At 44.7% G+C, this 26075-nt stretch overlaps 1 protein-coding gene across 3 annotated transcripts; it reads right to left on the bottom strand.

Moving 5' to 3' along the window:
- Window positions 1-322: 322 nt before the first annotated feature.
- Window positions 323-25035, bottom strand: GSN (gelsolin). Of its 3 annotated transcripts, XM_042878647.1 has the most exons (18): window positions 24952-25009; window positions 24481-24538; window positions 11098-11299; window positions 10024-10178; window positions 8866-9027; window positions 8495-8644; window positions 8116-8205; window positions 7088-7220; window positions 6555-6643; window positions 6086-6301; window positions 5120-5253; window positions 4273-4363; window positions 3706-3876; window positions 2684-2858; window positions 2281-2405; window positions 1811-1888; window positions 1239-1299; window positions 323-800 (listed from the first exon to the last, which is right to left on the bottom strand). In XM_042878647.1, the coding sequence occupies exons 2-18, from the start codon at window positions 24511-24513 to the stop codon at window positions 631-633; spliced, it is 2235 nt and encodes a 744-aa protein (XP_042734581.1). In that variant the 5' UTR covers window positions 24514-24538; window positions 24952-25009; the 3' UTR covers window positions 323-630. The 3 variants fall into 3 exon arrangements, with proteins under 3 accessions (XP_042734581.1, XP_042734582.1, XP_042734580.1); XM_042878648.1 differs by lacking the exon at window positions 24481-24538 and having other exon boundaries at window positions 24952-25035; XM_042878646.1 differs by lacking the exons at window positions 24481-24538; window positions 24952-25009 and adding an exon at window positions 12552-12777.
- Between the last annotated feature and the right edge of the window lie 1040 nt (window positions 25036-26075).

A 26075-nucleotide genomic window follows, 5' to 3' on the forward strand; every position in this document is an offset into this window, starting at 1 on the left:
CAGTTGCAGTAGGAAACAAAGCTATGGCACAGCTTGCCATTAATCCTTGGGGAAGATGTGTGCATCTGTACCTGCTGCTATGTACTGGTCACCCCTATGAATTCTTGTTAAAATCAGCAATGCTTCCTCCTCTGATCCTGAGTTAAAATCACTATTTACTATTGCTTGACTTTCTGAAAGAGAATACAGTGAATTTACCAGAGTATTAAACATAGAGCTTATGTTAGAAGCTCTATGGAGAGGAAAACAAAACATCCCAAGCCACCACAAAATCCTTTCTGTAAACATTTAACGCTCTCACAAAAGAACAGCACAGAGAAGGTTTCGTTTTCTTAAGGTGTGTATTTGTTTCAAGTAAGTTCAAAGGTGGGATCTACAGGTTCTGTTTAAAGTTTTCATCTTAGTAACAAAGCTCACCCATTCTTCTCCTATTCCAAACAAGCTTTACCATATTAAATATAATCAAAGCAAGGAGTAGAACAGTATTGTGATTGGTTTTGGTACTTATTGCACAGCTAATTGGCTATTAACATCATTGCCATGCTAGCATCCATCCAGCAGGAGGAAGCAGCTCTTGAAGGCACTGAAGGAACTAAACTTGCTCTATTAAAAAGAGGAAAAACCTGTTACTTAAACATCCACATCTGCCATTGCTCTCTGCAGAGGATCGACAGACCAGTAGTCATCATCCCAGCCCAGGAACCAGCCAGAGAAGGTTGGAGGCTCCAGGCCTTGCTTAACCAGTGTGACTGGAGTTCTCTTATCGCGGCTGGCTGGGTCAGTTTCAATGTATCGTTTAGCTGTAAAGGCACAAGTAGAAGAAAATCTCATAAGGTACAAATCTCAGGGAGCAGCAGATGGATGCCAGAGATACAATTTCAGATTTTTCATTAAAACAAATAAGCTTTTACTCTGTGGTTTTATCTAGACCTGTTAGAAGACTGGCATTTTTAGGTAGAAAACACACGTTAGGGTTATAAAATGCTCCAATATAAGGACAGTCTGTACTCCCCACACAGGGATACTTTTCTACTGTTAGGGCCTGAGCACAGTGTCTAAACACCAGACCTTTCTTTGGAACCCTTTGGGAGTCTCTTTTCTCAATCTGTGTGATCATTTTGATCACAACAGTGAATGTTATGATTAAGATATATTCGTCAGTATATTAAATTGTCTGACTTAGAATCAGATGGTGGGAAAATAAGAAACATTTATTTCAGAAGGAAAAATGTCATTACCAGATTTCAAAGCCTCAGTCTTTTCTTCCTCCTGGGCATCTTTTCCAATCCATACAAACACCTATAGATTAAAAAAAATAAATCACGTGAATTGTTTCAGCAACAGCCAACGTGCCTATGAAAGAGAAGATAAGGACTGAACTGAGTACAACACTGAACAGAAACATATTCCTCCTGGTGTGCCTGGATCACTGACCCACCTGAATAAAGTTTCTGGCAGATGACAGGAAGCATTTGGCTGCAGTTTATCTGCTGTAAATTCTAATTATGAGAACAAGCTGTACACCAGCTTAACAACAGAAAAAAATAACTGATGTTTGAACATCTTTACATAAAACACACAGAATTCATCTCGAAGTTCACTTTTGGCTGAGTCGTGCACAGCAACTAGCACAGGTTCTGGGCGTAAGTTCTCTTCAGTGTCACAGGTGAGGTGTTTTGTTCTCAGGCTTCAAAGCAAAAAAACTCTACAATTTAATAATTCTGCTAGTGATTTTAATTTGGATCTCTCGATCTAGAGCCACATGGTGTATATTCTTTGCTTCTCTCCTTAGCAGGTGAACATGACATACCTGATCCCATGTGTCAAGGATCATGACATCATCTGTAGCAAGGTCATCCTGAGTCAGGTCTCCAGGGACTTCTTCAATCTGAAAAACATAAGATCAAAATATGACGACGTTCTGCAAGTGTCACTTTACCTTAGTGAGAGAAATGCAGTTCACCAGGGCTCTCGTTTCACCTCTTGTCAGCCTTTCATTCATGCACAAGGCTTCTATGGCTCCCTCTTGCTGCTTGAAAGATTCATGAGTTAAAATCTTAGGAATCGGAATGCTGGTTGCTATAGGAAGTTGCTATAGAGGTAGCTGCTGTCTCTGCAGAAAAAGATAACTGGTGCTAATACTTCCCCTCTGGAGGCAGTGCTACAAAGGAAAATTGGGTGTAACAGCTCACTAGTTGACTCAGGGCATTCTCAGACTAAATTTCTCTCAGCTTTGTCAGATGAATGCTGAATTAATTGACAGTCTTTCCAGACACTCACACTGAAGCGTCCACTCTTGTTGGAGCACGCAAAAAGACGAGGGGGGTGAGCATCCATCTTCTTGTCCTTCAGCCGAGGAGAGGTACGGTATGGAGCTTTTCCACCCAAGGCCGTCCAGAAGTTATCTGATAAAGAAATAGACACGCTGTTGCCCCAGCTATTGCTGGAAAGCAGTATGGTTGGGTAGGACTTTAAGCATTCTTCTCTCTAAGTCAGAAAGTTCTAGAGGTCTACAAACGCGGGTGTGCTGTTAAACATTACAAAGACACTAGGTTGGAGAAGCCACCCTCTGTCACATTGATATTTCCTTTCTCTGAGAGACAAAAAGAAAATATCCAGGAAATAATTATTGAGAAAGTGCAGCTACACAGAAATGATATCAGACTTCATGTATGTCCCTCACCTGGCTCTCTACCCTCAGAAACCTGTACTGGACGAGCTCCCAGAACCTTCAGCAGCTCTTGTGCTCCTGACAGCTCTGCACTGTTGGAGCCACGGCCAACCCAGAGGTAAGCAGCAGAGGGAGTTTTCAGGACAAAAGCATCATTGGAGTTCAGCTGACTGGCAGAAGGATCCAACTGAAAAAAAGAAAGTTGCACATGTGAGGTGCAATCATCCTCTATGTAGAGCCCGCAATTTCAAAAGTTAGTATCTATTCTTAAACAAACTTCAAACAAGATATTCCTTGTAAGCATGTAGGGTTACAGTATATGTTGTATATTTGCCTATGTCTGGGTAATGAGTGAGGCTTAGCTGTATGAGAAGAGTAAACAAACGTGTGTTTCTGAATACAACCTACAGATACACACAACTTTCTGCTCAGATGCTTGGGGCTGTCATTTTGCCAGTCTTTATGGTTCTGTCAGGAGATATAAGAACTTGCTGAGGAAACTATCAGAGCACCATCCTGCTGCTGCTGAATGATTAGCATAATGTTTATTTGTATGTGCGTATTTTCTTTCAAATAGAAAGGACTCTCAGCCTGTATGCTGGCACAGGCTCTATTTTTATTTAGAGTCTTCAGCACTTGAAGTCTTCCACTGGTAGGAGTGTGGTCACACAAGCTTACAACAAGTCACAGTATCCAGCACCAAACAGTATTTGGCAATCATTGTTTTATGCAGGGTGTAACATCTACTGCGGACTTAAGACAGAACGGTTTAACCTGTTTGAGATTATATATTATAATTATAATATATATAATATTATATATTTATGAGATTATATTTATAAACCAAAATGAACATAATGATTATCACCACTTATTCACCAGAAAAGAGACATCTTTTAACAGTTTCTGCAGCTTTACAAGTTTGTTACAGTTTACATCAGAAAGCTCAATCTGGCCTTCATTCTTCTCCAAGAGGTTGCGTCCCCACTGCAGTTTATGTGCACAACACAGCAGCTGGCTCTCTCTCCACATACCTCTACAGCTCTGGTAGCTCCCGAGGTGCTGGACCGGACCTGGAACAGCCGTGTTTGTGCCGGTGTGGTCTGGCCTCCTTCCCGAGATGTTCCACCCTTGTAAACAATCAAAGGCTTCCCACCAAACATGCTCATCAGATGAGGCGGCTCTTTTCCTTGCACTACTCGTTTCTAGAGAAAAAGATAACCTGCTGTCAGTTTTAAGGCACTGATGAAGAGAAGCATAAGGTATGCTGGAAATGGATTTGGCTGCCATTTTCTGGCTGGAATCTTCTTACAGAACTCACAGAGTTTGCAGTCTTCACCAATCCAGCAGCAAAAAATGTAATTAAATATACGCAGGGCGTTTTCTGCTTCTCCTAGCAAATTCTGCTGGCTGCCAACATGTTGCATTAATTTGTATGAAATACAGGTTGTTAATTTCTGAGAATTATTAACACTAGAAAGCAAACGGCTCACTGCCACTTGCAAGGTATGAGAAAACCAATTATATCCTATTTATTTTCAGTCCGTTTTTGTGTTGGTTTTTTTTTTTAATTTGTTTTTGTTTGTTGGTTGTTTTTTCACCTGCACAGGGCTGCCTCCCAGCTCCTCATCCAGTTGCACTGTGAGGAATGCCGAAGTCGCAATTTCATCTTGAGTAGAATGAGCACCCTGCCTGAAAGAGAAGGCAAAATTTGAGTTTCATTTTTAGCCTGCTCCCCAACATGCACCTTACAGAGATCAAGATGTAAGAAAAACGTCAAAGCACTTCATTCAGCATGAAAAAGAAGTTCACTGTCTTAGATTGTAAGACTGATTCATTTCAGAGGGAAATATGGATGTTTTCTAGATAATAAGCAGAGATTCTTTTTCTTCATGCCTACCTCCAAAGATCCTTTCAGCAGCCATCTTAAAAACATGCCTGTTCACATGGCTAGCATGAACGATATGTGCAGTACTTATACAGAATGCACTCCTTTTGGTTTTAGTTACACAGCTTGCCTGTGCCCTCTCTGCTTGCTGAGGAGCAAGAACATGACTGGGAGACCATTAAAAAGCTCCTCCTTAAAGGCATAGCATGGGAAATGTAACAGTCCCAATCCACCAGTCAAAGTGTCAAAGTAAGAAAAGTTAGTTACAGTGGTCTCAGATGTAGAAACTGCAAGAAGTCCAGAGCTTGATCCAAAGGATTAAGTACTGCTAGAAATAGAAACAAACAAGCAAGCAAGCATCTTTTTCATTTGTTTGCTATCACAGTAATTCCTTCCATTCAAACTTCAAAACTTTCCAGACCTCTACTAATGCTCTGGGAGGTAATACTATCATAGGTGAAATCATATTCCCTGAGGATCCTCCATAAATGGGAACCAGCAGTGACCCATTCTCAAAGAAGTAGACTTCACAGCTTCCACAAAGGCCCAGTCTTTCTCACCAAGTGTAAATGATCTGCCCCTGCTTTCCAGCATGCTGGTAGTCGTACAAGATAATATAGCTATCCCCTCCATAGAACTGGCCATATGTCGCAGGATTCACTGGCACTTTCTCTGAGCCTTCTATTCTCCAAATCTAGAAAAGAGCACAAAGGGAGAGGACCAGAAATTTTCTTAGTGAAATACAAGTAAGCAGATGTTCCTCAGCAGAGACCGAGCTGTTTTCTTCATCCAGCTTCCCAAAACTCGCAGTCCTGCAGCCCCACCTGCTGGGGAAAGCCATTAAAAGTCTGCATTCCCATCCACCACAGATTTCCACAGCCTGCAGCCAGGCCTGGAAGCAAGGAACATTCAGTTTATCCAATTGTGAACTCCCAGTCTTGATCAGGCGTTCCGAATGGTGAGAAACACAGGAGAAATGTCAGTCAGACTACCAGCACTGCCAGCACTGATGCCCATTTTGTACATGACTTGATGAGTTTGATTTCTCTCAGTTATGATGAACAGAGATTTTAGTTTACTGGAGATTCTGGAAAAGTACAAGGCTGGCTGGGACTCTTGGCTCAGCTCTTTCAAGCCCACATTGACCATTGCTTCTACGCACAAACACAAACATCCAGATGTATCAGATAGGTGTTCTGGGACAACTGTTCATCACATGCATGATGGCAAGAGCTAGAATAATAGGATGAGGACGAATGAGAAAGAAGTCTGGGTCAATGGTGTTGGGTGAAGCATTGACCCCAGGGCAATCTGGGAGTGAAAACGGCAGCTCATCTACACCCAGCTCATCTACAGAGGTTGTAGGGCTCTCAAGACCTTCCTGGTATCTTACATGTTAAAGATTACCCCAGCATTTATGAAAGTGCAGTGTTGATGAGTCTCAAGCTCCATCGGTTCTTACAGCAAGGCATCAAGTAGTAAAGACAATTCTGGAAACTCTTCTAAAGGATTCTGACACAGCTTACCTGCTTCTTGCCAGAGCCATCATCCTCCATGCCGTGCTGGGCAGCCATGGCCCTGGAGGTGTGTAGAGTGGCAGCATCAAAAGGTACTTTCTCGATTTTGGCAACATGACCAGAAATGTAAGCCTCTCCCAGTCCTTCCGTCTGGTCCTTGTCCCTCCAGTTCTTGAAGAATTGCTTAAACAAGGGTGTTTCACCACTCTCAGGGAGGACTTGGACCTGAAACAGAAGAGCCAGTTACATGCTAGTTACATGTTACATGCTAGTTGAAAAGCAGTAAATGCCATTTTAAGGACAGTGGCCATTTTAGCCTTGGAGATAGACTGCAGGGTCTCTCTGCTGAAGAGCATGTCCACCCAAACAGGAGCTACCTGAAAGACTGACACACTTCACGTGAGCTGTGCTCTGGAGTCAGTGCCTATGTGGTAGAGAACTATTCACAGTGGCATCTGGGTGGGCTGCACATCCTTACCTGGGTGTGTTTCGGATAACCCATCTTATCAATGAAATCAGTAGCTGTTTTCAGGGCTGCCTTTCTCTCATCAGAATTGGCACTCCTGCCTTTAATGAAAAGAGACAGGAAAGATAGCAACTTTTAACAAGTTTTATCTACCCAGAGAAAAACGGTCCATAGCAATTCAACCTTTTGCAAAAGCTGAAGGGCACAGAATTCCAGCTAGAAGATGGTGCTGAGTACTAAATGAAATTTCTATTTCTTTTGTGCTTTTCTAGGATGATTGAGAGAACAATTTCCTTTTTGCTTATGATGTTAATTCATTTTTTCTTTCTGGTTCCCAGAAACCTTCATTTAACCAAAACCCAGTATCTCAGCACCTGCCATTTTGCTTTCCCAGGATTGTTAATGCTATCTGATAGCATTATCTAATGCCCTGAAAAGCACCACCTCCATCAAGTGAACACTCTCCTACCTGGCTCAAAAGAAACAGGAATCAGGATGAAAATCCTATGCATACATAACCAGCTTCACCTGCATCTCTACAGTACCTTTCCAAACAAAGATCTTTCCATCTGTGCCATGGTCCAGAATGAAGCAGTCTTCTGTGTTCAGTGCTGCCTGGGAGAAGGGGTTCTCATCTGCCACAAGGGAAACTGCCATGTTCCCAGCCCCATTCGAGACCTGTGGTAACAGTGCAGAGATTAGATAAGGCACTGTCTGTTTGCCTTCAGCTTCATGGCAGTAATCCAAAATTCATGGAGTGGAAGGGAAATCAACCTGAATGCAATGGCTGCTTCAGGCACTATTATCATTCAAACATGGAACCTTTGACACAGCAAAGGTAGGACAGAACCTAGCACTTAATCGGAAGATTTCAGATATGTCTAGCAAAGCAGAAATCACTAGAATCAAAGCCTAGTCCAAACTGCTAAACGTACTGGATGCAAAAGCAGCCATTAAAATTCTTCTGAAGCAAAATAACTGCATCTCAGAACTGAATTGGGCTGTCTTGGTAACTGTGAGTAGGCCTCTGTGTGTCAAGAGGGTTTAAAGGTCTGAGTCCTTGTACCTCCTAATAACTAAAGGTCTACATTACAAACCATCTGGGCAGATATTCCCCAAGTCATTAGTGGAGACAACTGCAGAGAAGAATTCCTCCCGGAAAGTCTTGAACAGTCTTCTGCACTCATACTAACTGATGGTAAGCATTACCTTCCAAATCATTACTTCATCATGCTCACTGCATACTGGAAGAGATAAAGCCAGTTTCTAGTCCATTCTTCTCATGTTTTTAACAGCGTTCCCCCTACTCATTTCACACTCTGCCTTTCTCTCATAAATTCCTGAAAAGCTCCAGCTGAATCCCCACTGCTGACTCTGGTCTCTGATAAAGACAGTAAAAAGCACGTGGGTATGCAGTGTGAGCAACCAAGGTTCATACGCTTAAATTTAAAAAGCTTCCTAAAAGACTCTGAGTCAGATCAGATCAGCTCTTCTACGCTATTCCAGCTCCATCTAATTGTGGACAGATTACTTCACTCTGTACAATCGTGAGGGTCCATCTGTTTCTTGTTACCTTATAGAGCTTAGCGAGCTTTCTATTGGCTGTATCAGTTTTAGTATCATCAGAAGCTCCTTGTGGCAAACTGGGCTTTGGTCCTAGGACCTGAGAGAGAGAGGAAAGAAAATATTACTAGCCAATCCAAAAAAATCTCTGTTTGCAGATGCTCCAGCCACAAGGAACAAGGAGAAGAAACTTCTAGATCAAAATCAGCAAAAATATCCTGCTGTCCCAACACTGAAGAAGACCAAGTCTGCATTGAAGCGCGAGTGTTTCTAACGCTGGCACTTCCTATGTACACACAAACATAACTGAGCCTACCTATCCATTGCATCTGTTCTTTCACATACTGCCCTTCCCATTCCAGCATAGAGAAACGGATGAAGTGAACAACCTGAAGCATTTCCTCCCGCTCTGCTCCTTCCTCTGAAACAAAGACTTTGGCGCGACCGTTCCTCTCGTTGTCCCGAATCCCCTTAGCTAGCACGGTGGCCTTCAGACGCTCCTGACGGTTGCTGTTGGAGCCACACCACTGGTAGATATTCTGGGGAGAAAGAAAAGTTATGCACTTGTCAGACCCTAACATGATGTTTTCTGGAGCAGCGTGTCCAGGACTGAAAGATGATAGAAAATCGGCTACGTGATGTTTCAGAATGCTGAACACCTGAGACAACTGAACACAGCATGAAGGAAAAAAATAAATTAATTAATCAGAATTTTCCTGCCTCCGAAAGTCTGATAACTCATCTTCTATGCGGTACTTACACTGCCAAGGTCAAGGATGAAACAATCCCCCGTGTTGAAGCTCTCCCAGGTCACAGGGACCTCTGTTGCTCGGACTGTTCTCCTGCCCTTGACCTGGAGAAGCCTCTGCACAGTTACTTCATTGGGAACCACATGCCTGAAGCCAGAAGCCACGCCACCAGCCTAAGACAAAAATTAAAAGGGAAGAAAAAAATACATTGATTTGCTATACATGAGAAGTTTTTATTTGTCCCAGGACAGAGGGTCATCAGAAAGTTGCAGAGGGAGCTAATATGTGCAGGCTGGACTTTTGTGTGTCCATCTATCCAGCGATGCATCCCAGCCATCCATTCCTCTGTTGTCTGTGGGACACTGATAGAAACATGAGATCAGCTGACGTTCTCAGGGAATTTTGGTTGGTGGTGGAGTGAAGGGTGTATTTCCATGTATATTGCACTTCCTGCCTACCAAAAATTATCCCAGCCCTAGGATTCCCTACCCCTACAATGCATTGTCCAAAAAAGTACTACCAAATTTGAATGAATAGAAAATAGTAAGAAATGAGCAGGAAATAAGCAAAACAGAAAGATTAAGAGAGTTGAACACAAGGAAATACAAGTACTTGGCAAGCATTTGACCTGATATCCCTTTCCTTCTACTACCATAGTCCTGACTAAGGATAGCAATTCTAGACTGTATGTTTCTACTTCTATTACAAGAAAATACAGTACTACTATTCATCTGCTTTCCCCCAACATTATGGATGGTAAGGAGTTGGACTGAGCACAGAAAAAGAGACAGGCAAGGCCAACCTCAGTTAAGTAACTGGGAGAAATTAAGCCTACTGTGTAGGCGTTTCCCATTCACTTGGATTGCTCTTAAACTCATTCCAGACATCTTGAGACTGTTTTTTTCCCTCTGTCTTCCAAAGAAAAACAAAATCCCAATCCCTGAAATTTCCTGGGGCTTTCCTTGTGCATTATTAATTGAGCCAAAGCTCTCCCACTGGGATCTGCTGTTCTCCACCCTGTCAGTTCCACCTCATTGAAAACATCTGGTTGAGAATGCTTTTTAAACAACTGGCCAAAGGGCAACTCTTATTTTTCTGAGAAGTGGGCAGGACATCATTTCTTGCAGATTTGATTCAGACTGGCAGGATCAAGATCCAGCATAACCTACCTTGTACTTGATGCCAGACTTGAAATACCCCAGGAATGTTGAGGATTCATGGCCTTGCACTTCACGGTGCTGAACAGCCTTCCCCTGAAGGTAGTCATCCATCTGAACAGTGAATATGGCAGCTGCCCCTCGCTCATCTTGAGAGCTTTCATCTCCTAAGAAATGAAAAGGCAAAAATGCGGAGAGAATGCAAGGTTTCTGCCTCAGCATAAGCACAAGGGAGAAAGGAAATTCCTGGAAGTTCAGCTTCCACACAGATCTGCAGAGCAGCAGTTTGCAATATTTTCTAATAATGACCCTGCACAGCATAAGAAAAAGTTATTTTTCTGTAAGGGTTACAATACCACCATAACTGCTGCAGCCCCACTGCTTCACAGCTGTGGCTTTGCTAAGTATCATACATTTTCCCTTTGCTATTTCACCCTGCCCTGGAAGGAAGCTTCTCATGGACCAAATTCACAAGCAGATGAATCTGCAGGAAGACATCATCAGCTCATTAAGGCTGCAGAGACTAGCAGGGCACCAGTTCCTCAGCAGTTTGCCTCTCAGAATCTCTTTAGTGTAGAAAAGCTATTGACAGATGACAAACAGGGCAAACCACCATGCAAGCATCCTACACAGATTTAACTATGATATTGCCAGTGAGTTTTATAGAATGTGGAGAAAGCCTTGCCATGTCACTCAGTGACGTTTATTGCAGAAGGCCAGTTTGGAGGTCTGAACTGACCTCTACCCCTTGAAATAGAAAAGATTTCAGCAGACTCCTTCATCTGAGTTCCTGTCTTTTCCGTGGGTCTGACAACTTACTCTGGAGAACCAGGAATCACATCACCTTGATCAGAAAAGCCATTATTTTGATACCACAGTTCTATTTCCAGGTACAGAGGTGGCTGTACTCTCTATTGCAGAAACTATTCCAAATATTTAAGGCAAGTAGCAATATCTGCACCAAAACTGTATTCCCAGGATGCCCCAAGTTCTGTTCCTTATTTCCTTGGGTAACACTTACTGGAGAATGTCAGAGTAGTGAGGGGAACAGAATTCACTTCAGCAGGGGCACTCCCACAGCCTTACCTAACCAGAAGTGCAGGTCGTACTGGAGGTTCCCACTGCGCTGTTTGATGGTGTTCAGCACCAGATAAGAATCTCCTGTGAAGAAGTCGCCGTACAGATTTTTTGGCACTGGTACCAAATCAAATTTCTCAATCCTCCAAATCTGAAGGCCAGGCTCCTTCCCAGCCTTCGAAAACTCAGCGTGCTCCACCATGCTGACAGGCTACGGGCAGGACAGAGGATGTTATTCAATCCACACAGTACAAGGAAACTCTTGTTTAAATGACTTTGCTTCTGATCTCTTAGCTATTGTCCCAAGCAACAAGCGGAGTTTCCTTTCTTTTCTCCTGCATTGAATTTTGTGAATAAATAAATGAAATCTTTCTCAATTGATGATTGTTACTTCTACATTCCAAACAACTCTATTCCATGCCTCATCCCTGGCACATTCCTTTGCAGGCTCTCTTTTATCTAGCGTTGTTTTGGGGTTCCTTTTTTTCCCCCTAATTTCTTGATTTTACTTTACGTATTTTCCAAGCAATTTATAGCTTATCAATATGACACAGAAGTGAAATACAAGTTTCCTTGCTAATTATTGCAGGAAATGGACATACCACTTTTAACTATATGTTGTACAGCTTGCACAATTACTAATCATTATTTACATATTGTGTATTATCCAGATATTATTATCATTATTGTGTAATCTGACCATGCTCTCACTGGAAAATATTGTGAATATCAAAGAGATAATTAAAAAGTTCCTTATATTCTTAAATTCTCCTATTGATAATCAAGAGACATTACTTCAGTATTTCTGTGCCACTGCTCTATTTTAGGAATTAAAGTGCTATCCATAAAATCCTGTCCTAGGGATGTTGCAATTCCACTTTAATACATGTACTATCACACAAATGCAATCTATTTACAACACACAATCCATTATTTTACAAAAACATAATGAATAGTTTCATTTAGCTACACATGAAAATAATTCACTTTGGTAACACTGAAAGTAAACAGAACATTTTTGTAGTATTGGCAAAAGACGTTTGTCTGTATATTATAGCATGCCTGTAAGTGATAGCAGACAACAGGAAAGAAAAAATTAAAATGTTATATTAGAAGCATCCAATAAATCAGTAAAGAAAAGAGTTCACAGCAGCTGATGGACAGGAGTATGAGAACGACACAGGAGTCACCTGCTCAGCTTCCACGGCAGAAACAAAGAATGTTACAAACTGGAGAGCAAAACTGCAGGTTACCAAAGTGATTCCTAAGCTGATATCAAACAGATAAAGATGGAAAACAGTGAGTTTTGACTGCTCTGATTGCAGTCAGCCGGATTTCATTCCTCCCCAAATCCCACTATAAAATTGCAGAAACTTCTTACAAAGTTAGAAAACAGGGTGACTCTTACAAGTAATTGAAGAGTAAAAGTTTGCCCATGTTTAATTGTGGTGCTGGTCACTTACCACAGCTGAAAGCACCACAGCTGCTGTAACAACATAGCCAAGCCCTGCAACAGACATGGAGCTCACACAGTTCAGCTTCAGAGCCATTGTGCAAAAAACGGTAAGAAAAATATAACCAAAGCCCTGTTTTCCCATTTCTAACAGCAGATGGGCTTCTCCCTCCTCCTGCAGAAGCTGCAGGGAGTCCCAGCTCCCTCCTTCTCCTCCCGCCGATATCGAAGAGCGCTGCAGCAGGCATCTTTTATCAGGGACAAACACGCCCACCCCCTCAGCAATGCAGGGGCGGAACTTGTTTGTGCACACACTCCTCAGGGAGCCTCAGACTCCTACAGCCACTTACAGATACTTCATCCCAGCCAGCAATAGCTCAAGACAATATGCTATCCATTACAAATGACAGAGCAAATGTGTTCAAAACAAGCCAAATATCCAGTCATAAGGCCATGGGGATAGGAAGAAATTAAAAGACATCAACAACAAAGGCAATATTTTGTCTGCTGATGACTGCACCTAAATAGAAAGTTGATGAGACGCAGAGGAACGAACAGCAAACCTGCTCCAGATGGCAAGGGCTGCAGAGAAAGAGGTTTGGAAGATGTCAGAACAGAGGAGCACTAATGGTGCACATCCCAACAACCTGAGGATCGAGGGAATACACCTTCATCTCTCTGAACTTGTCAGAGGAGCAGGAAGCAAGATTCATCATGAGCCTTGCACCTGAATTCAATGTTGCACAAACCTCCATCAGAGTAACACAAGCCAGAGGAGTTTGAGATGGACAAGTGCACTTCAGCTGTAGTGTTAGCAAAAGGGCATTAGCAGGCTGGCAGGTGAGAGAGCAACACTAATTCAGTAATTCCACAACCAAATACCACCGAGGGTGTAGTAAGAGCCCTGTGACAGAAACACAGCAGCCATCAGTCCCATTCGGGCCAATGGAATCGCAACAGGCACGTTGATGGATCACCATCACAGAGGCAGCCAAGAGCTCATCCTTCCATCAGCCCATCACACCCCCCAGGTGCCCGCAGCACACAGGCTGCACAGGAAGGCTCACACTCCACTTCCAGCCCAGGTGCAGAGCAGCCCCACACTCCTCCAGCTGGTGCAGCTGCTCCTGGAGGTGGAGCAGCCATGTCTGAGGTCCAGCACTGCCACACGCTGCCGACGGCTGCACAGACTGCTGCAGACACGCTGCATGTGTGCCACGCACATCCTGGGAGGCCAAACAGGTGCACTGGGAGGAACATAACCAGTGCCTACGTGTGGTCATATTGCTGGTGATTTTAATGCACCCTGAGAAGAATTACTGACAGTGTTCATGCTTTCTCAAGTTTTCAGCAGGTGCTTCAACAGGAAGCCAAACGCTCCACCTGGCTGCATCCACAAGACTCCCTTATGGAAAGATCAGACCCCACAGTGCATGTGCCTTCTCCTCTCTCCATGAAGATACTTTCTCTCTCTTCCTAGAACAGTTTCTCTCTTGTCCAAGCTAACACATTTTGTGTTTAAATTTCAAGTTGGCAAGCACTGCTTTAGTTAATGCGCTTCTGAAAATTTCAGTGCAAGTTCTCAAACTGAAATAGATAATGAAAACAATGCCTTAATCCTGCTGACATTTCTGATTTCCATGAAGGAACTTCAGAGTGTCAAAGGGTCTGAATCTGGTGACAAAGTTTTGGAAGCCTAACTGTGTACTGGGACAGCTCTGATGCTCTGAGAAAACCAGCTGTGAATGGCTTCTGCAGCTGCAGCACACCCAAACCAGGACGACTGGATTGCACAACATTAGAAAGAGATGAGTCCCTTCCAAATGGAAAAATACTTTGGACTTCTTATTAATAAAAGTCTGCACAGTGAGACACTGCCAAACTTAACAGACGGAACGCAAAGAGACCTAGGATAATGTTCACTGCTAGCATCCCATTTCAGGGTAAGCTCAAATCCCCTAAGACTTTTTTTTTTCAGGGCTGGGGGGGAGAAGGGAGGAGGTGAGAAGTGGAAGGAAACAAACACCTAGATTTGGTCCATTAATTAACATGGCATTTTATAAGTCCTGTCCCGAATCCAAGCTTGTGTTGTCAATTAGCTGCAGAGGAACGAGAGTGGTGGTAAATAAATTGTGTGTTGTAATAATCTTTGGTAAGGATTTATCTGAAGCATGTCAGAAAAGAATAAGTGCAACATTAACACACGCCAGCAGCTGGTACAGCTTATTACTGCTGTGCTAATGTTGCATTGTTGAGTCAAGCCACAGAAAGCTGTGCTCTGGATGTGTTATTGCTGGCAAATGCCAGATAAGGTTGCCAGGACCATACCCAAAAGGATGTCTTGTTGGAGACATGGGAAAGAAAGCAAACCTCAGGCTGATGTTAATAAAACTGTCCAGCTTAGTCATAGAAATGGTGCTGCTCAGGGTCAGCATCTTATGCAAAGAGAAGTTACTTAAGGAAAACAAGGAAAGGGCTTGAAATATGGGATTTCAGTGCAGATGGATCATCTAAATGACACTTGGCTGCACAGCAATAAAAACAAGAACTTAAGAAAAATCCAATGCTCTGAGCAAACTGGAACACAATTCATTATGGTGTCCAGATGTGCAATTAACACAACCGTGCCAGGTCTGTCTGAGAATGCCTTATCACAGAGACTGGTCTACAGAAATAATTACAGAGATAGCATCCTGATTTACCGCACACAGCGCATGGACTTGGTGTGTTGTGGAAGCTGAATTTGTGCAAAAGTCTGTGTGTATCTCACAGACCAGTGGCAGAATCTGGAGTCTGCTTCTTCAGTACAGTTATAAATGATTTTCCCAAGGCTGGGAAATACCTGTTTCAATAGAAAGGCCAGAAAAACCAGGGAGACCGTCTTGTTTCTCTGCCCAGCAAACGTCCTGGTGTGAATCTTCTCCATTACAGCACTGTCAAGCTGTGCTTCCACCACCTCCACCTGGGACTCAGTATTCTTCTTTGCTTACTTCTATGTATAAGAGACAGTTCCCTTTGCCTCCCCCCCAGATACTCCCATTTATGTTCCTCACACTCATCCCTGTGGCTGTGCTCCCACTCCTCCGTCCCACACAGGCCCTGTGCTCCTGTAAGTTGTGCTATCAGCACTTTCACCATTTGTTTTCACTCTCCTCCGAGTTTGCTCCTGACAAGGAGCCCCATTCTGCCACGCTCAGACCCAGCCCAGCATTGCACAGAAAGGAACATCCTGTTTCACTGCAAGGCATACCTGTGAAGACAGAGTCTAGAATCTCTTATTCCTTCCATCTCATCACGTGGCAGTGCCAATTAGTGGGAACAATTAATGACTAGTCCATCCAAATGAAATCTACTGTCACATCTTCACACCTACAGCCCTCTCAGCTATATAATGTTGCCTAAAATATCCTTCTGGGAGACAGTATCATCCAGTCCCACAAAATCAAAAAGAGGAGACAACACTTCATTCTCCTGAGCTCCAGCCTGATTCCTACTCAACCTCAAACATCCAGAGCAGCTTACCCGATCTGAAGGAATGCACACACTCAAACAAAACATTCTCTGACTTCCGGTATTGCCAGGGTATTTCAGACCACAAAATGTGCAAGGTAGTAATGGTAATGCTTCTTAAAGGGAATTTTTAAAGTAAAAATTTACTAAAGCAAGATTAAATGCACAGGAATGTGCATAAGTACTTAGTAGGCAGCTCCTCTGCATGACAAAGCAAATACTGGCACGCAGGGCTTTCCTCACAAAGCTGCGTACTTCAACGTTTCTAAGACAGTGAACAGCATGTATATTTTTAAGCCATTCAGTGAAGCTCCTGGAGGCTTTTTTTTCCCAGTATTTTCACTGAATATGAGCAACTGCAAATATATATAGATAGATAGATGGAAAATTGCTGGTAGAACAGTGGGTGACAAAAGAAGTGCAAAGGTTTGTTTAAATAGCTTCAGCCGTAAAGAGGTCTACGTGCTGCAAAGGAAAGAGACATTCCAAGTATTTACATGAAGCAGAGACTCAGAGATCTAACTGCTATGTTATCAGCACCCTGCTTTAACAGAAATAGCACTCCTGAGGGTGCTTGGCTTTGTTTGTCCAGGGAGAACTCAGGCTTACCTTCAGAGCAAACACTCTTCCATAGCTCATTCTGCCAGTAACTTACAAGAGAAAAACACACACTTTCTTTCAGAGTAACTTTTTGTTTGTTCGAGCTACAGAGAAACTGCGGCCATTCCCACACGTACACCCAGCAACAGGAAAAGGACTTACCCACACAGGGCTGCTCAGGGAAGCTCAGCTGGGTTAAATGTGGCCATGACAGCGGCGGGCCAGATCACCAAATGGTTGTTCTCATTTACAGCTCCACTCCTAGTTCATGATAGGTTCAGTTAATTTGTCTAAACGTGTTGTACAAACAAGGCCCACAAAGGAAGGTCTGCAGCCAACACAACATTGCACCACTGAGCATCTAAAACACCTGCTGCGTGATTCTGGAGCAATTTCTGCATTTTTAGATGACAAAGGCACTATTTTTCATTTTGATGATAATACAGGGCACCAAAATAACTGTCAAGTACACTTTGAATTTCTAAAGTATGGGGAGAACAGTAAATCTGAGCAGAACTCTGCAACCACACAGCATTCGTGCTTCAAAAATGGCTCTTGTGCCTCAATCTTCACTGGACCTTGGAGGCAAACAGTTGCATTTCCACCCAGGCAATCCTTTCTTTTCCTCTACTTAGTGGTCAACAGTTTCCCAGAGACTACGGATTGCTCCACAGAAATAACATGTCTCCTCAGGAACAGAAGGGCTCCCTTGTTTCATTCTACACCACCCGTATCAGAGAGGTGAAGTAAATCACCATGTTTCTGCTGCAACAAAAGGAGAACAGGGGGTCTTGGCATTTTGTAAGGAGCAAAGTACTACTGGCATGATCAATCCCAACAGAATCTGCAGGTAGCAGGTTGTACATGTGACAGAACATTGCCAGAGCAAGAGCTGTGTACTCCAGAGTCTGAGATAATGTCACTGAACAGATCAAATATCAAATTATTATCTCAGGTTTAGCTGTTCCTACACTTTGAAGATTATCTACACTTCCTGACTACCCACACAACCATTTCTTTTCTCTGATCCGTTGCAAATCTGTAAAAACTCTGATGAATTTACAAAGATTGACAGATTGAATATTACAGAAACATTCAAGTTCTGACAATAAGAAATTCAAGACATGGTGTTGCATTTAACAGAGAAGGGAAGACAGTTCAGCACGGTGTACTGATTATGGTACATATTGAACAAGAGAATACTTTTCTTTATTGCCTTCTTGACAACATAGTATATAATGTGACTAACTTTTCAGTAAGTCACTGAAAACAAATCTGACGGGACTTCAGCTTTGTTGCCAAGGTGACAGGCATTGCAAAATATCTAAAATGAGAGATGAGTTCAGTTTTCAGTCTCCTGACAGCCTTAAGGTCATATACAGATAGTACTAAGAACAGCCCCTTTCATCCCACCCCCTGAAGAAGCTAGTAAACAAGGCTTCTGTGGGAATAGAGAAGTTGGCATGGAAGAGCCTCCTCCTACTCTAACCATGGCAGATCCACAAACTTTCAGTCCCCTATAGGAGAGGCAGCAGTACTCCTAGCAGTTACATCTGAACAGATGCAGCCACTCACACATCCTGAAAGGTCAAACTGGCATTGTTCCTTTAACAGCTTCCTCCTTCATTTAAAATACACATTGGATTCCAATAGGAATTCACATCAACAGTCCAGGACACAAAGTACAGCATTATCTGTACAACTGGCAAGCAGGTTTTTGCATTTAAAAGTTAAAATTCCTACTAAACCACTTTTGCAAACTAGAACACCCAGATGATTTGTGTATTGTTCCCTTTTTCCAGCTGTTTGTTTGCATTATGAGTCATGTCAGCTCTATTCTGGTCTCTCTACCTTTTGAATACGATCTGCTCAGAGAAAACAGAAGGTTCAGTCTCAGAGGCTGAAAACCTGGCGCACGGAAAAACACAAAAGCCTGAGTTTCTTCTCAGGTGCATGATAGAAATCAGGAGGAATATTACTTACATGGGAGAAACTCTTGGAGAATATACAGGTCTCCCATCTGATCGAAACACACCCAGAGAAAATCTGCTGATACAATCAACTGTTTAAAAGCCCTACCTTAGCATACGTGAGAGCTGAATCATGCACTTACACACACAGCAAAGGTAAGTATGGATCTGTGGAAACTACCAGCAGCTCTCCTACAGTTTCAAACAAAAATGAATTGTGAATTGTAGTTGGACACAAATCACTGTTCAGTGCCGAAAACATGTCCTAAAGGAGCGTTATATAATCCAAAAGACATAACCCAGTACATTAAAATATGGTTATAACTCCCTATCAAGTCCCATAGACAGATCTGGTGGTGACAGCCAAAGCACGCTGATGGAGGCAGTGAGGATGTGCTTGTGGTCAGCTGTGGGGAAATGACACAGATGTTGTCCCTCCAGCCACCACGTCCTGGCTGCGCGGAGGGGAAATGAGCTGCAACTTGATGCAAACTGTTCTCCCCGTGTGAGCTAGCCAGTGCATTCCTCAGTAGCACAAAAGTCTGCTCAATTCATTATCATTAACCCAAGGAAGCACAGACTAATACATTATTACTGGGGAAGATGGAATGGAAACAAGAAGAGACAAACTAAAAGGAGTCCAGAAGGGAAGCACGAAGTGTTCCATGTGAAGCTGCAGGCACGGGTGACTTAGGTGAGAGGGCTTACAACAAGCCACTGCTACACCTACAGCAAGGACAGGAGAAGTTTGTGCAAATACTGGGGCTGAGTATAAAACAGTTGTGCTTAAAAAGAACACAGAGGAAATCCTGTCTGCCCCACAGATGCAGCATGGCTGAGCAGCCCACCCCAGGCCTGGCCTCATGGTGCTGCAGCAGAGCCTGGGGCACTGCACAGGAGCACTGCGCAGATGGGCAGCATCCTGAGCTAACAGCAGCTACCTCACCTCACAGACACATTCAAAATCAAAAAGCTTCTTCAAATTCAGGGGCATCGATCAGAACATCAGACGTGCCTGAGCCATATAGATGCTGCAGGTTTGTGGTGCCAGCCCTGGTGGACACAAGAGACAGAGTTACTGCTATGGCCAGGAGCTTCTGCAGCCCTGCACAAGCAGCCCAGCACTTCCCCACCATCCTCCTCCTCCTCCTCTTGGGACATCCAAGACAGGGCCGCCCCATTGCAGAGGCAGCGGTTTTCCTCCCAAACATCCCTTTCCGAGTAAACCGACATAAGAGCTATTACAGTTCCTCTGTCAGCTCTCTGAATACATGCAGATGTGGTCACACTGGCTCGAAGAGATAACTTCTCTCAAAGGCCTTTTTGTCCCAGTGCTGCCACAGCCCTTGTGAGCACCAGGCCTGCAGCCATGAGAAGGCAATGCTGCTGACAGCCATGTCAAAAACTCCCTTCTTCCTCATTGGAAAGTGTTGGTCTTCCTTTGGTGATTAACAGTGTTTTTAAATTTTCTTTTTAATGAGATTCAGGCTTTCATGGCTGAGGAACCACAAGTGCTCTCAAGGCAGGCAGCCTGGAAGTAGGGAAAGCCCTGATGGAGACAGCTCTCAGCACGGCAGCCCCATCCAACCCGAGAGATTCTGGGATGATTCATTTCCTCCAGTGTTTTAAAGGCACTGTTTTGAATTGTAGCTTTATTTTTACTGCATGTGGAAACATTCAGTAAATAACATATGTTTAAACTTTGTTTTTGGACAGCATCCCACTGCCTGACTTGTTTCTAGCACAGACACATGGCTGTTTCTCCCTCTCCCAGTTGTGCTGGGACACCAGCTGAGCACAGTTCCAGATTCTTACTGGGAAATGGATAAGGGGCAAAAGAGAAGAAGAGGGAAAGAACCAAAACCACAGCCTGTAGTGAGAAAAGAACACTCTGAAATGGGTAAAAGTAAGAACACACAAAAAATCTAAGTCCAAACCAACTAATCCTTCTCCAGTCACCATCATATCCCAAACTTTGATCAAAAAACCTTGTCAGATTGGTTTGAATATCCTGACTGAGAATGCAGTTACTATCTACATCTCAGTTCACCTCAAAGAGGGGAAAAAATAAACAGAAAAACTAAAATAATAATAATGAAATAATGATCCAAAGGGAAGTATGATGAACCACACAGAGCACCACAGCAAATTACTGCAGCACCAGGTGGAGCAGCCCTGGTGCAGCCTGGCTGTCCCAGTCTGGCGTCTTTGTGTCACCTCATGCAGCTCTCCCGAGCCAAGCACTGACAGCACCCCAAGGAAAAGCTGCCACAGCTCTGTTCAGCTCCACAAGTGTCCAAGCTCTAACCTTGCAGATGCATCATCAGTGGATAATCAGGGATAAACCCTGCCGCTCATTCAAGCCCTTACCGTGACAGCCTCCTACTTCCTTTCCTGATTTTTCTGCTCACGCTTTCCTTCACTGAGCAGCTGTGAAGAACTGGAAGCTGACAGCTATGAACACTGTCTGATCTGAATCCACCTATGACAGGATGTATCAGAGCCATATCACCAAACCAGCTCTCTGCCAGCACCCCAGATACACATCCGGATCAGCAGACTGCATACGCTGAGTGTCTGCACGCTGATGGACTCGTGATGCTGCAAGAAAGCATCCACTGCTGTGATCAGGCAAGAACTGGCAGCACAGCCGTACCTGGAGGGTGTGGGCAGACTGGCACATGTACAAAAAAGCCAATCACCCAACACCCAGCGCCAAAGAGGCATAAAAGGCATGATGAACCCACTTTGGCAATCGGGGTACTTTTGCTGTACAAACCAGCAGACTGCAGGATGCAATGTAAATATGGGAAATCTGCCAACATCCCCGACTTCTTGGGAAACAACCACACACACACCATGGATTCCAGACCTGTGTGCATGCAGTCCGCTCAGACACTTCTACCACCAGTTCACTTACTTCTGTTCTTACTAAAAGCCAAAATCATGGGAAGACAGTTCTTCAGCAACATAAACCTGCAAAGGTTCTGTAGTCTGCCTCATGGCTCAGCAGTATCGCAGTTACTCCTGTTTGGATACGGGGCTGGAGATAATGAGCTGTGACTTATTCCTGTGGTAACAGTGCTCTTCCTGGTAGATCCCCACAGTTGTTCCTATGAGACAGATTCTTGATAGACTGGGCTCTGAAGAAAATCCAACTCTGGAATTAATCTTGGGCATGAAAATGACAAAGGCAGTAATAATAATCATAAAAAAATAAACTATGATTTTTTGTATTTGCATTAAGGCATTGTTTCTATGTGGACAGTACAGCTTAATTGCTATGTAGCAGTTTTAAAGGAAACAAAAGTGCTTCTCTGCAGGCACAAAATTGAAATTATTGCTCAGGAAACAAAACTACAAAAAGATATGAGAAATTCACAAGGGATGGGATGACTATTGACTCCTAAACACGATCATCTGAATGCAACCTTCAGTTCTGAAAATCCCTGATCGTGGCAGTTCTCTGTGCCAAAAGCCACAATGATAGACCTAAGGAAATCTGTCGTACAAACTCAGTTCTCTCCTTTGCCTGAACATCTGCTGCGAGCTCCTGTCACTGCTGAGACACTGACAAGCTGCTGAGACAACTGTGCTCCTGCCCCGAGGGCTGTATCACACCGCACTGCCTCCTCACATCGCCTCCTGCAGAAACATACTTTGCAGATGAACTGAACACGGCAGGCTCCGTAGCTGTGCACTACCCCCACCTAGGGAGATTGCCTGATACTGGCAAAACAGCTCCAGCATGTAGCCTGTAGCTGAGAACCCTGGCATCACTTTTCCTTTTATGGAACAGAATTAATCATCCAGAGCATTTCTTTCAAATTCCTTTAGTCTTCTGAGCATCTGAAGTGATTAAATGATGATTAATTGATGAAACTGACAAAATGAGAACTTTAACTAATGCTGAGAAGCAGAATAAACTATATGACAGAGGTACAGAAAGTGATCAGGCAGAGACGTATTCTGAAATAGATTATTCATACAGCAATTCCTAAGTGCTGTGAAAGTGAACAGTAAACAAGAACAGCTGCTTCCCTCTATACAGTAGTTACTCATTGTGAGCAAGCTACTTCATATGTTTAACCATGTTCTGTTTAACTGCAATCAATCTGCAACTTCATCACTTCAGCTCATATTTAAAATAAAGATAAAAAAGAAGAAGAAAAACCAACCACAAAAATATTCCTTCTGTTAGGTTTTCAAAGCAGAAGGGGGAAATAGATGGTTTGTGGAGCTCCACCTTCCTATCCAACATCTTCTTTCATAAACATGAGTAATACATCAGTAGCAGTACTGAGTCTGGAATTAAGCTGCAAAGCTTGTATTCCTAAAGCAAGCTAAAAGCAGATACAAATCCTGAGCACCAAATAAGTCAGAGGGCTATTTTAAGAATGGTTTCATTCCCACCAGCACACTGTACAGCACCCAGCATACAATAAGTTACTTTATGTGAACCTAGGGAAACATTGACTCAGCACAGGTCTTTGAAAACAGCTAATTGCTGCTCTGTGCGCCCTAGGAAGGCTCTTACCTTCTCTTCTCCCCAGAAGCAGCATCTCCCCACAGTGACACCGCTGGCCACAACGCTAACTCAGATTTGGTTGAGGCTACATCACAAAAATACATAAAGTTTCCACAAAAACAGCCCAGTAATGGAACGAGCCATGCTGCCAGCCCCTCAGCTGGAGCTGGCAGCAACCGCCCTCAGTAACATTATCAGAACCATGAAACCAAACTGTGGAATGCTATCTCACATCCCTGCTTTGGTGATGAAAGGAGCAAATTCACAGACAGGTTGGATTTGTGCCTCTAAAATCAAAGTTGAAACTAACAGTAGCATTTTTGCTTTGTCACACTTCAGACATTCAAAAGTAGCCAAAGATTGTTTGCAGATTCAGTTTCCCTCTAGTATTAGGATTTCATCAAGCTGAAGAAAGCGTCCATTCTTCTGAGGGCAGGAGAACATTCCTCCACCTACTGCATGTGCCCAGTTCTCACCAAAACACATCAGTATCTGAACTCTCAGGCAACTACTGGAAAATCCCCCCACGTATTTAAACACAGCATTTAAGAAGTCCACCATCCACACACACCTACAAGGCGTAACTTCAATTCCCACCCTATTGTGTTGAATTTTAGTGAAATCCTTGACGCTCAACTCCATGCTGCTCCAGCAAGAAAGCTCTGTGGTGGGGCCCATTGATGGCACAGATAAATGTATGCTGACGCCCAGGACTGGAGCATCAGTGCAGAGGACAGCATTCCTACTATCTGTGCTGGAGAAGAACAGCAGAGTACAATGCACAGAATGCAGGCACACCTTGCAGAATGGCACGGCACAGCCAGCCCACAGAGCGGACATCAAGCAGTGCTGGGTTCTGCTTCTTCCTGCTATGGGTTAAAGTTGGAGCTCTCTGCGCCGCGTAGTACAGAGTGTGGAATAAACTACCTCATGGACAAGATGAGGGAAACCGTCTGCAATAGCCAAGACCTGATCCTGAGTACTTGGATAACAATTCATTTGCTGGGCAGATGTTACACAGCACACTGCAGGGGAGCTGGGGAAACCTAGAGGATGAGAGGTACTTGAGAACCACGTTCTGCTCCAGTGCAGAAGTACCCTAAGATGAGCCATGCCATAAATTCAGCAAAGGAAATGTTTTTTTCACTGAGAAATTTGCATCATGCAAAGTTGGTAGTGGAAAACTGAAAGAATTGCAATGATCAGTAAGAAAAAAAGGAGACTTAGGAGAAATTGATGCTAGAGTCATCCTTGTTAGCAAAGTCAATTTTTTTTCACATCCAAAAGCAAATAACATTCAAAGCAGTTTTATTCAATGAGGATCTACTTACTAATGAGGCCTCCTTGAAACAAGTCATCCCCATAACTTTTTTTTTTAAAACACTTTTCCTAGGAAACATTTCAAATAACTTTAAGTATCTACATTCGTGGAATTTCTGTTCAAACACCCTTTCCCCGGGCACAGAAGCGCTCAGCACAGGGCGCAGATGCTCACCAGGCGGCCGGCGTTCCGCCCCGGGCTGCGCTAACGGCGTGCCGGTATCAGGGCGCGGCGTAACACCGAGTTACACTCCGTGGAGCGGCGTTACACAGAGACACCGGCTCGGGAGCAGCCGTGCGACCCACGCCGAGCCTCGAACGGACGCGAACCGCCGCCGCTCGCCCACGCCCCTCTCCACCTCCCCCCGGCAGCCCCAAGCTCGGAGCCGCCACCGCCCCCCCCGGCCCCACCGCCCCCAGGAGCCGCCCCGCACCCCGGGCCAGAGGGTTCCGCGCCGTCCCCGCCGCGCTGCCGGCCCTACCTGCTGCTGGCGCTCGGGGCGGGAGGGACGCAGCTGCGGGGCGCGGTGCTGGGCACAGCCGGGCAGCCCCAGGGGGCGGGCACAGAGCGCACCCCGCCCCAGCCCGGCACCGCCCCGGCCATGGCCCGGTGGCTCGGCTAGGCTCGGCTCGGCTCAGCCCTGCCCTGCGGCGGCGGGACCGGGACAAGCCCGAAAGCAGACGTGATTCCCCCCGCTCCCCATCCGCGTCCAGCCCAGCCCCTTGGCCACCATTTTGTTCCTCGCTTACCTCGCTCAGCTCGGCCTGCTGCAGCACGTCCAGGCCGTCCCCAGGCCGTGTGGCGGAGGGAAGGGCCGCTCCTTCGTTCCGTGTCACACGGCGAGCGGTTCCTCGTGTTCCAGCACGAGGCGAGGGCAGCGCGGCTCTGCGACGCGGTCAGCAGCCAAACCCGGGAGGCCAGGCGTACCCACGTCCCGCGCCGTGCGCCCCCGCAGGCCGCCCGCCCCGTGCCCCTCTCACACCCGCGGTAACAAGGCGCCATTGAGCCCGCAGAACAGCGCGGCCCTTCATCCCGGTCCCGCAGCGCCCTGCGGCACGGCAGCGGTGCTGGAAGGGTTCGTTCTGCACCGACAGCTGCTGGGAGACAATGGAGACAAGGCAAAGTGAGCGCAGCTACGTGAAGCTGCCTGCTGCTAGCTCTTGTCTTTGCTTTAGGCCGATGGGAAGCTCTGTGTGGCGCTTATCTTGATTTGTGGAGGGTAACTGTGTCATGTCACCATCTGGATGATCTGGGGAGCTGCTGCATCTATGAGAGGGTGCTGCTGGTACAGCTCTATTGCTGTAATGATGTGGGGTTGTGCCAAGGCACAGACTGCTTGCTGTCAAAAAGGCTCAAACGCAGCACAGTGTTAAGCTAAAGAAGTGTGTCTGCGTTTAAGTGTGGTCTCCCAGATAAGTCAGAGAAACCAGTATTGCTCAGCTTTGTCTGTAGTTGGGATGAAAGGAGCCACACTGAGCACAGTGCTGTCAGCTGGAGCCATTGCCTTCTGCAGTGCTGAGAGCCATGCTGGAATGGCACTGCTGGTAAAGTGGGCATGGGATTTGCTTCCAGCCTGAACTCAATTCACTGCCTTGGCTGCCATAA

This window comes from Lagopus leucura, unplaced genomic scaffold (assembly GCF_019238085.1).
Source record: "Lagopus leucura isolate 7727_CA_CO unplaced genomic scaffold, USGS_WTPT01 Super-Scaffold_100022, whole genome shotgun sequence".
In the NCBI taxonomy this organism is placed as follows: domain Eukaryota; kingdom Metazoa; phylum Chordata; class Aves; order Galliformes; family Phasianidae; genus Lagopus; species Lagopus leucura.

What these genes read in the sequence shown, in the direction of transcription:
- GSN (XM_042878646.1), bottom strand. Translation starts at nt 12,686, where the DNA reads ATGGGAAAACAGGGCTTTGGTTATATTTTTCTTACCGTTTTTTGCACA. An exon ending in AAAGATCTTTGTTTGGAAAG is followed by an intron (nt 6,644 to 7,087) that starts GTACTGTAGAGA and finishes TTTTCATTAAAG; the next exon opens with GCAGGAGTGCCAATTCTGAT. An exon ending in GAGCTACCAGAGCTGTAGAG is followed by an intron (nt 2,859 to 3,705) that starts GTATGTGGAGAG and finishes TCTTTTTTTCAG; the next exon opens with TTGGATCCTTCTGCCAGTCA.